The sequence below is a fragment of the Sinocyclocheilus rhinocerous genome, unplaced genomic scaffold, assembly GCF_001515625.1.
Source record: "Sinocyclocheilus rhinocerous isolate Xijiao unplaced genomic scaffold, SAMN03320098_v1.1 scaffold1553, whole genome shotgun sequence".
Classification (NCBI taxonomy): Eukaryota; Metazoa; Chordata; class Actinopteri; order Cypriniformes; family Cyprinidae; genus Sinocyclocheilus; species Sinocyclocheilus rhinocerous.
In genome coordinates this window covers 419,745-430,353 of record NW_015639764.1, presented here as the reverse complement: position 1 = coordinate 430,353, position 10,609 = coordinate 419,745, and the positions used below count along the sequence as shown (strand labels likewise).

Here is a 10,609-nt window from a genome sequence, read left to right as displayed (position 1 = left end):
GAGGGGCTGCCAGATGACAGCGGTGGAGGAGGCAGGAGCGGGTGGGTGGGCGGTTATTTGTGAGCCTCCGGGCTTAACTTGGGACCAGGAGCCCTCTGTGGGCTGGACTTGGGAACAGGAGCTCTCTCTGGGCTGGACTTGGGAACAGGGGCCCTCTCTGGGCTTAGCTTGGGAACAGAGTCTCTCTCTGGGTTTGACTCCGGGGCTGGAGTCGACACTGGAGCTGGTTCTGGATCGGGGCCGGACGCTCTCCAGACACCAGAGGATACCTTCCCTCCAGCGCAGTCCAGTGGTGTCTGGGAGGTCCATTGGGCAATGGTAACTGGCCCCAATCCAAAGAATTAAGTGTGGCGTCGTCTAATGCCATCCTATCGGCGAGCCCGCAAAATTCCCGGGTGAACTCCACAAAGGGAAGATACCTGCGGGCTAGGGTTGCGAATCTCGCGGCAGTTTCCACAACCACGGGGAACGGGAAAAGCAAAACTTTCAAAAACAGAAACAAATACGGGGAGAAGGGGCGCCACTTACTGTTAGGTCTGGTGCTCTGTCACGGTTGCTACTGTGAGGAAAGAAGGAGCGCGGAGACGATGGAGAATATCATGGGGAACAATCTTTATTTATCCAAATAAAGACTTACAAGAAGGATCACACACGTAGCACAAGGGATGGACGATAGACACCGGACAAAGGAACCAAGGAACAGAACCCACTATATACACAAGACTAAACGAGGATAATTACTAAGACACACCTGAACAGAATGAACACAATCAACACCAGGGAAACTGGGTCACGGAGCACATTGGGAGCAAAACACAACACAGGAACACAGGGGCAGTCCATGGGCGTGACACTGTCCTACAGTGTTTTTTTTTCAAACAAGAGATTCCATGTGCAATGTAATATTTCATGGAAAATTGTTAAATTTGTGGACAAACAGGTAAGCAGATTGCAAAACAGAATACAAGATGTTCCATGTTTGCAAAGTGACATTTAATTGCAAACCTATTATTTATTTTGTAAAGAAAGCTTTGTAATTCACTTGAATCATAATATTCAACAGCATTCACATACAAAAAAGTGTTTTGGCGTACCACTCGGACACTGTGGTGGGGCGGGTGTCCAGTTGACCAGCACAGCCCTAGAAATTATTTTTATTACCTTCAGACAATGGATCTGATCATCAGTAATCAGAAGCTTTTCGATCTTGGTTTGTCTTTTTCTGAGTTCTGTCAACTCTTGATCCAGATGTCTGTGAAGTTCCTCTGCTCGATCTATCTCAGTCTTCTCCTGAGCTCTGATCTGGTCTTTAATCTCAGAGCGTTTCTTCTCAAGAGAGCAGATGAGCTCAATGAAGACCTTCTCAAAGTCCTCCATGGTCTCTAGTGCTGAACTCTGTTGGAGAAAGATGTGATCATGCAGATCATTGTTGGGACTAGTTTTGGCACACTAACGAAAATAAATGCAATTAATGTGAGCAATTTTTGGCAAGTTCTCTAAATGTTCAAGCAGTCAAATTAAGCTGCTTCTGTTCAGTGTAAACAGACAGTAAACAAGTGTTTGTCAGGCTACAAAAAGAGATGTCTCAATAAGAACATGATGAATTGTTTGTCACTAATTTTATAGCACTTTTTAATAATTTTTGGATCTTAAAACCCATTGGTCACTGTCTACCTATCTACTTTTGTGTGTCAAACTTTAAACCTAAAGAAGACATAAAGAAACATACTGTAAGAAGCTTCAGAGCTTCACTGAGTTCCCGCTGACCTCTCTCTCGCTCCTGGATCAGCTTTTGACACAACACCTTTGTCTCCTTTAACTCTTCCTGAGGATGTAAACATACAAAATTAATAAAACAATAATTCACAAAAATAGACCCCTTTCCAGTCTGGTAAATGGGCATAACAAGGTGAATTGAAATGACTGTCTAAATAAAAACAAGATAATACAAAATAACAACAACAATTATTATTAAAATATTTTATGCATTTTTTATTATCGTCAATATTACCTTTTTCCTAGTCCATTCTGAATCCACAGACACAACACTGTGTCCTTTATGATTATCAGTACACAAACAACAAATGCACTGACAGTTGTCCTGACAGTAAATCTCCAGAAGTTTCCCATGACTGAGGCAGATGTTCTCCTGAATGTTTCTGGAGGCTTTGACTAGTTTGTGCTTCATAAACGCTGGAGATTGATAGTGAGGCTGCAGGTGAGTTTGACAGAAGGAGGCCAAGCACTGCAGACAGGACTTTACAGCTCTGCTCTTCTCTGTAGTGCAAACATCACAGTCCACAGCAGCCGTTTGTAGGGCCGTCTGCTGCAGCGTCTCCATCATCTCAGCTATCAGAGTGTTCTTCTTCAGTAGAGGTCTCTGACTGAAGCTCTCTCTGCATTGGGGACAGCGGTACGGTTGCCCCTGCTCCTTCTGGCCCCAGCAGTCAGTAATGCAGCTCATACAGTAACTGTGTCCACAGGGAATCGTCACCGGCTCCTTCAGTCCATCCAAACAGACTGGACAGCTGAACTGATCCACAAACCGACTCGCTGCTGATTCTGCCATTTCTTTGCAGTGAATTTTGACTTCTGTCTTGTAATAAGAGCTGTTTCGCCTAGAAAAGCAACAATATTTGTCAAATGCCATATTTCACTGAAGTTAAAGCATGGATACTGCCAAGATTTTACATCTAATCAAAAATAATATGAGAGAAGCTTGGGAATACGATTTCGTGAATCATCTATTCATTTTACAAACCGCTGGTCCACGGCGTACAGCGTAATATAATACAGGTATAAATTCCTTTTTAATTGATTATTAAATTGTTTAAGTAAGGTTTATATATAGTGTCCAAGACAGAGTTCAAGATAAATCCTTTCATTAATACTGGAGCTGCCAGTTTGCTAATAAGCTTCAAATGATTATTAAACAGCAAGCACAAATTACGCAAAAGTGGCAGCACTTCCGGCACGCTCCGCATTCACTCATTCAAGTAAACTATATTAGTGGACTAATGTAGAGAATATTGAATGAGTGTCACGGTCTTGTGGGAGATAGGCGCACGGAGACGAAGATGATTAAATAAGCATTTAATAATAATTCAAGATGATGAAGATCTAATAGACAAACAGGGAAACACAAGCTGCATACTCAACTACAATAGCTGACAACGAACTGAACTGAAAGGGGAACTAAAGGACACAGACCAAATGAGGATAATTAACAAGACACAGGTGAACTAACTAATGAAATCAAGAGGAGACAGAAACTAGGTCAATGAACAAAAGCAAGGCGGGAGAACAGGGAAACACAGAAAACAAGGTCCATACTGTCACAATAGGGGACAATTTCGGATTCATCCAGATGTTCCCAGAGACAAACATGTCGGCCCAGATCGTTGCTGCAATTTCTTTTTCATGGTTTGAGTGTTTAGGAACAAAATGTATTATATAAGTACAATATAGCTAGATCTCAAACAGTATATCGTCGTCATTGTCCAGCCCTAAAACTAGAAAATTAACCATGATTTTACCTCAAATAAAACCATAAAAAACATGGTTATTGTAGTTATTCCATAACCGCAAAATAACTATTGTTTTGCTACAAAAACCAGTTTAACTATGGTATGTGTGTGGTTATACAAATGCGGTAATCAATACGCAAAAAAAAAGGTTCTTATAAAAACACATGTGGTCGGGACTCAGATATCGTACTCGGTTACAAACGTATCCTCGGTTACCTGAGATACGGGAACGAGTACTGCGGTTTTGCTAGAAGCTATGGGGAAAAAAGTCATTTTTTCTCCTGAACTGAAGCCTTTTTCAATCACGCAGTGAAACCCATTGGTTTATGCAATATGTTTTAAAAACGAACCAATGGCTCGGCAGCGGTGCTGCACAAACCTATGGCAGCGAAGCCCGCCAAAGCCCGCCAGAATGGGCGGAGTCATCTGGCTATATAAGCGGCCACTTCGCCATAGGATTCAGGTTACTTCGTCTAAAGCGAAGGCGTCTTGTCATCGGAGCTCCAGCCTGAGAAATGGTGTTCAATACACACTCTGGGAGACTAATAGGCTCCCGTCGAGTGGCCACAGGTGCAAGGCCCACAGCTCTGGCCTGGGGTGCCATATCGTCCTGTTCGCCTGGGAGAGGAGATCTCGCCTCAGGGGAATAGGCCACGGGGCTGCTATTAGCAGCTGCAATAGCTCTGCCAACCAATGCTGGTTTCTCCAGAGCGGGGCCACCAGGAGCACTTTGCGTTTCTGTTCCCTGATCTGCCTGATTACCTGTGGAATCAGGGCAACCGGGGGAAAAGCGTGGAGAAGGAGGTTGGGCCAGTCGTGGGCCAAAGTATCCTTGTCCTTGGAAAAATAGATTGGGCAGTGAGAATTGTCTTCTGAGGCAAAGAGGTCTACTTCCACCCTGCCGAAGACTTCCCAAATTTTTTTAACTGTCTGCGGATGAAGCATCCACTTCTCTGAGGGGATCTTGCTTCGTGACAACATGTCCGCTCCTCGGTTCAATATGCCCGGAATGTGTGCTGCTCTCAGCAAACGTAAGTTTAGTTGGGCCCATTCCAAGAGGCGCTCTACTAGTACAAGGAGCCGCTTCGAGGATAGTCCCCTCTGGCGATTTATGTAGAACACCACCGTCATGCTGTCCGAATGGACCAAGACATGATGTCCCTTGAGGTCTGGTAGGAAGGTTTGACAGCCCCACCATACCGCCAACATTTCGAGGCAGTTGATGTGCAGACTGCTTTCCGCTATCGACCAGTGGCCGAACGTCGGTTTCCCTTTGCACAGAGCTCCCCAACCTGTGTTGGAAGCATCTGTCGAAACCACCTTCCTCCTGTTGACCATTCCCAGGGGAACTCCCTGTTCCATCCATTGAGTGTTCATCCAGGGGGTCAGGGCTGTTACACAGGCCTGATTTACCCTGATAATCAGGCATCCATGACGCCACGCGAAGGATGGAACCCACGGTTTCAGCCAGTGCTGGAGGGGGCACATTCGCAGCAGGCCCAACTGTAGCACTGGAGATGCTGCAGCCATGAGGCCTAGCATTTTCTGAAACCTCTTGAGGGGGTGAGAGGCACCAGCCTTGAATGAAGCTGCGGGCTGCCGTATTCTCAGGGCGCGCTCTGTTGTGACCTTCGCTTTAATTTTTAGCCGAGTCGAATACTGTTCCCAGGAACGAGACTCGCAGGCGCTCTTGGCAAAGATCACCCTGAGCCCCAGGCATTCCAAATGGCTGAGGAGAAGGGCTTTGTGAGATAGTGACTCCGCCTTCGACTGTGCCAGAATGAGCCAGTCGTCGAGGTAGTTGAGAATGCGGATTCTCACCTGTCTCAGAGGGGAAAGAGCCGCATCCATGCACTTCGTAAAGTTGCGTGGAGCTAGCGACAACCCGAAGGGAAGGGAAGGGCCATGTATTGATAAGCCACTCCCTCGAAGGCGCATCTCAAGAATGGCCTGTGATGGGGGGCTATCTGGATGTGAAAGTAGGCGACTTTCAGATCCAGAGAAAAGAACCAGTCCCCTGGGCAGATTTGCGAGAGGATCTGTTTCAATGTAATCATTCTGAATGGCCGTCTCATGAGGGCGTGATTCAGACATCTGAGATCGAGGATGGGCCGTAGGCCTCCGTCCTTCTTGGGGACGAGGAAGTAACGGCTGTAGAAGCCTGACTCGCTCTGGACTGGAGGAACCACTTCTATGGCTCCCTTTTCCAGCAAATTCCTCACTTCGGCGTGCAGGACGTGTCCGGGGCGTCTAGGAACGGGACCTTGTCAGCGTCCTTGATCTCGGTCAGGGTCAGCCATAGGTGGCACTCCAATAGCCTGAACCGTGGTCTTTGTTGCTCGCAAAGCCAGGTCTGTCGCGCTCCTCAGCTCCCTGAGCATTGCGGGGTCTGGGCCTGACTCGTCTGTGCTGGCGAGGAGCTTGGCCTGGAAGACCTGGAGCACGGCCATTGAGTGGAGCACCGAGGCCGCTTGCCCAGCCGATGAGTAGGCACGTCCAGCATGGGCTGACGTTGCCCTACATGACTTGGATGGATGGGCAGCCTGGGCAGAGAATGGGGCGCGCCATGATCTGGTGAGCTCGTCGTGGACCTCCGGAAAAAAAGGAGAGGATCGCTGGCGAGGAGCTTGACGGCGCCTCGGTAGGAACCACTCGTCCAGACGGCTGCGGGAGGGCTCTTCCGGTGGAGACCACTCCAACCCCAGCTCTTCGACGGCTTTCGAGAGGACACAAAGTAATTCGGCGTCCGTCCCGGGTTTAACATCGCTGGGTTCGGATGGCGGCAGGGGGGCGGGGTCAGCGATTGAGCCTGACAGCTCTTCCGCGTCTGAGGCTGCTAATGACAGGCTGTCATCTAGCAGCTCCTCGTCACTCCCACCGAACGAGACCAGATCATCCGAGCGCTGAGATCCTCTGCCCTGCTGTTTTTTCCTCACAGGCTCCTGGGAGGAAGAAAACGGGAGGGCGCGAGGGGCGGGGTCACTTTCAGCAAAGAAAGCTATCCACGAGCGCAGAGAGGCGAGACTCATGCTCTCACAGTGGGAGCAAATGGTCTCGGTGAGCGCGGATTCCGCGTGGGATTTCCCCAAGCAGGAAACGCACTCACGATGGCTGTCATCGGCGTGCAAGGGAGCCCTGCACATACCGCAGTAATAGCGCGGCATTTGAAACAACACCGTAGAAATTTGCTCTTAGAAATTTGCTCTTTATTATTTCGCCGGATGGCGGCAGGAGAACCAGACTGCTGCTGCACGTCGCTGAAGGCGGCGAAAGGTGCTGAATCAGCCGGGCAGAGTCATTCCACTGCGAGGCGTGTCAACGGCGAGCAGGCTCTTCAGTCAGCAGAGATGCGAAGAACGTCGTCGTCGCTGAAGGAGAAGAAATCTGAATCCTATGGCGAAGCGGCCGCTTATATAGCCAGATGACTCCGCCCAATCTGGCGGGCTTTGGCGGGCTTCGCTGCCATAGGTTCATTTTTAAAACACACTGCACGAACCAATGGCCATGCAGTTTCACTGCGTGATTGAAAAAGGCTTCAGTTCAGGAGAAAAAATGACTTTTTCCCATAGCGTCTAGCAAAGACGCAGTACGAGTGTAGTATCGAAAGGGAACTCAACGAGCTGCCGCTTATCTGTAATATGTCATGAATCTACAAAGATAAATTATAAAGCCACATTTTGTTGAAGTTGTTTACGGGTTTCACTTTCACTTGATTTCCATTGTTGCTGATAAAGAGCTGAAAATCACATGATTTCAGAGAATCGCATGTTCACCGGGAAACGAAGCCTCGCTTTCTTTCCAGTCACATGAATGCTTTCCTTTTAGCTGGTGTAGTGGATTTAGGTATTGTAGAGTTAAAGAAAGTTAGCATTGTAATGTTTGAAGTGGATGTCATAACAAATGTCAGTAGACCGGGAAGATATTTATACAAGCAGTTCATTCATGGGTTTCCCAAAAGCATTGACTCTACCATCAACTTAGCTTACGATGCTTTTGAGAAACACAGTCCAGGGGTCTCATTTATAAAACTCTCCGTAGATTTCATCCTAAAAGTGTACTTAGTCACAAAAGCTAGATTTTGTGTACGCTCAAAAGTTTTCAGATTTATAAAACCATGCCTATGCCAGAACCTGCGCAAAAATCCCTTTATAAAACCCAGTCAGGGGAAGATTGTGCGTACGTGCATCTCCACCCCGACTCCCCGAAATCACCAAATATGGAGCTTACAACGATTAGTTTTACTATGCATAACCTCATCTGCATATCATTTCCATGCATATTCCCATCCACATGACACCATGTTTAACACCGTCAAAGGTACAAGACATTAAGGAAATATGAGATACGGACTATAAATGCCATTTGTGCCATACACATTCATTTTTATTGCTAAAAATCATCCGGTATCCTTGTTATGTTTTAGAATAAATATATCAAAATATCCATAAAAACTGTTTAAAATAGTTCTCAGAAAAATTATTTAGAATAGAGTTGATCTCATTCATTTCCACTGGCCCAATAATATTTCAATTGTTTGTTTTTTTAATTCAAATTCAATTAAATTCAATTAAATTAATGCAGTTTTGCTGATAAGGTGAACATCTTTTAGCTATTTTTAGTGGAAAAATATAGGCCTATATTTATTGCAGTGTACATACAATTATCTGACTCTGACTCATTGACAAATTATTTTAAAAAGGAAACGTGCAAATCTTACCGTTTTCTTCGAGTTGTATCCTTCAAATACAGTGGCATTTTTCATAATGTTGTGGAGATGCCTTCACACAACATCAACACTTCGGTGCAGCAACTTGTACAAGCTATTATCATTGGTCCTATTCAAACCGGACAATAGACCGTTCCACCGAATCCAGAAGTGTCTGCCACAATATCGAAAAGTTATCGTAAGTGCGCATCATTGATCATTGTTCTCGCTAAAAATATTTTCTCATAACATGAGATGTGCAGTTTACTTTAAAGATAAATTAATGTGCACCTATAGCACTCCTCGCTGTCATTAAAACATAACATACCACAGGAAAAGTAATCAAGCGCATCCACTACATATAGGCTATGTCTAAATTCATATAATTTTGGTTTAACTTCTGCGTACTGACTTTATATAATTTCAGTGCTTATCTCTATTAATGAGAGTGGAATATTTAATGTAAATGTATATGATGAAAAAAAGTCCGTACGCATGGGTCAGAGTTTGCGTCCAGGTCCGCAAATTTTTCCATCAAGTTTTTTTATTTTTATAAAAAAAAAATAAAGTTGTCTGCTTTTTAAAAGCAGACAACATGATAAAGTCATATTTTTGGATGGTATTAAGTTCCTACCTTGACAGAAATACAACTCAAATATGATTTGCTTTGCCCCAAAGAGCAGCGGTGTGGCTCTATTACAGAGGTTGAATCACTAGTGGGGAAATATGTTTCATTTCTCTTGAATTTAAAGACTTCTGGTTTTCCGCGAGTGTGTAAACAAAATGGGCCTGTCAAAGTGAAATGAAACTGTGAGAGAAAGAGAAAGAGAAAGAGAAGTAAAAAAAAAAATCCCATATGATTGACTCATATGACATATGACTCATAAAAAAGAAAAAAAAACCATTTGCTGCCTTTAATTTTTAAGTACAATGAACTTGGCTATTTAAGTCATTTCATATTAAATTAAATTAAACTGACTTTAAAAAATGAGTTGAATCTTGCTTAATGTATTTAGATGAGTCAAAGTAAAACATATGTTTTCATAATTTACTGACCTTATCAATTTTACAGTGTTAGTGGTTAATATGTATGAACTGTAATTATTAAACTAGCACATTTACAATTTTGTTTCTAGGCTTCAAAAAAAAAAAAGCCTACATGATGAGCATACGAGACATCTTTCAAAAACATTAAAAATAATAATGTGTCCAAACTTTTGACCAGTACTGTAGATACAAAATAGAAAATAATGTATACGTTCAACAGTGCAGTGTAGTAGTAGTAATAAAATAATCTTATTGTAGATGCACGGAGAAGAATATTTGTTATATATTGTACATGGTTTCCAAATAATGTAGAAATAACTGTCCAGTAGGGGATGCCAATTCACCAACAATGTGGAGAAAAACACTCGCCAAGTAGTCCAATCTTTTTTAATGACACATTAAACTTACTTGTCTCAAGACTTGACAGCAAACAATAGTAGCCTACTTGTTGATTATTAAATGTTTTGTTTATTTTCATCATGCTACGAATATCGTTTACACACACTGACACAGCTTACACTAGTGTGTCCTTAAATAGCGTCCAAACACATTAATATATGTTTTATAATATAAGTTTAAATTAATTGATAAATTATTGTGATAGCTTCAATATTAATGTAAAGATAATTAGGGGGTTTTGCCTTCTCCTTTACAATCATTCACACTCACATACAGTGGAGCCACAATCTTCTTGAAGTTCTTTTGAAGATGTTCTGGATTTTTCTCAGCCCAAAAGATATCCTTAAAGACAAAGGCTTTCACTGTGCTTGACACAGTTCTCCAAAAGTTACATAGTGTCCCTTTAAAAATATTTATGTACTAATAATCATGAAGCTCTTATGAACCTGCACCAAACACATCACACACAAACAGACACATGCACAAAACAAATACACAAACAAAACAGAAAGAAATAGAAAATGGCATCCTTGCTTCATCAGAGAAAACAGGTGCATTCAGCATACCGTGCTTCTTCAGGAGGGATTTGGATCTTCATACAGTGGGAAAAATATTTATTTGATCCCCTGCTGATTTTGTAAGTTTGCCCACTTAAAAAGAAATGAAAGGTCTGTCGTTTTTATGGTAGGTTTATTTTAACGTATGGAATACCAACCAAAAAATCCAGGAAAAAACACAAAGGTTAGAAATTGATTTGCATTTAAGTGAGTGAAATAAGTATTTGATCCCCAAGCACAACATGACGTACTTGGTGCAGAAACCGTTGTTGGCAAGCACAGAGCGTTTTTTTGTAGTTGGTCAGCAGGTTTGCACACATCTCATCCACTCCTCTTTACAGATTCTCTCTAAATCCTTAAGGTTTCTTGGCTGT

General features: G+C 43.5%; 2 protein-coding genes across 3 annotated transcripts in view; both read right to left on the bottom strand.

Moving 5' to 3' along the window:
• LOC107751626 (tripartite motif-containing protein 16-like) overlaps positions 1-8,934 on the bottom strand; it is a 12,037-nt gene extending 3,103 nt beyond the window's left edge. The window contains exons 1-4 of one of the 2 annotated variants that reach the window (XM_016567366.1): positions 8,867-8,934; positions 2,012-2,618; positions 1,730-1,825; positions 1,162-1,395 (exon numbers count right to left, since the gene is read on the bottom strand). In XM_016567366.1, the coding sequence (XP_016422852.1) occupies positions 1,162-1,395; positions 1,730-1,825; positions 2,012-2,569 (888 nt within the window). In that variant the 5' untranslated portion in view covers positions 2,570-2,618; positions 8,867-8,934. The remainder of the gene's footprint in view (positions 1-1,161; positions 1,396-1,729; positions 1,826-2,011; positions 2,619-8,866) is intronic. The other variant, XM_016567367.1, reaches the window with a different exon arrangement.
• The window catches only part of LOC107751653 (uncharacterized), a 12,657-nt gene continuing 9,202 nt past the window's right edge, over positions 7,155-10,609 (bottom strand). Inside the window, 1 exon segment of the mRNA XM_016567393.1 lies at positions 7,155-7,176. Within this exon segment, the coding sequence (XP_016422879.1) occupies positions 7,155-7,176 (22 nt within the window).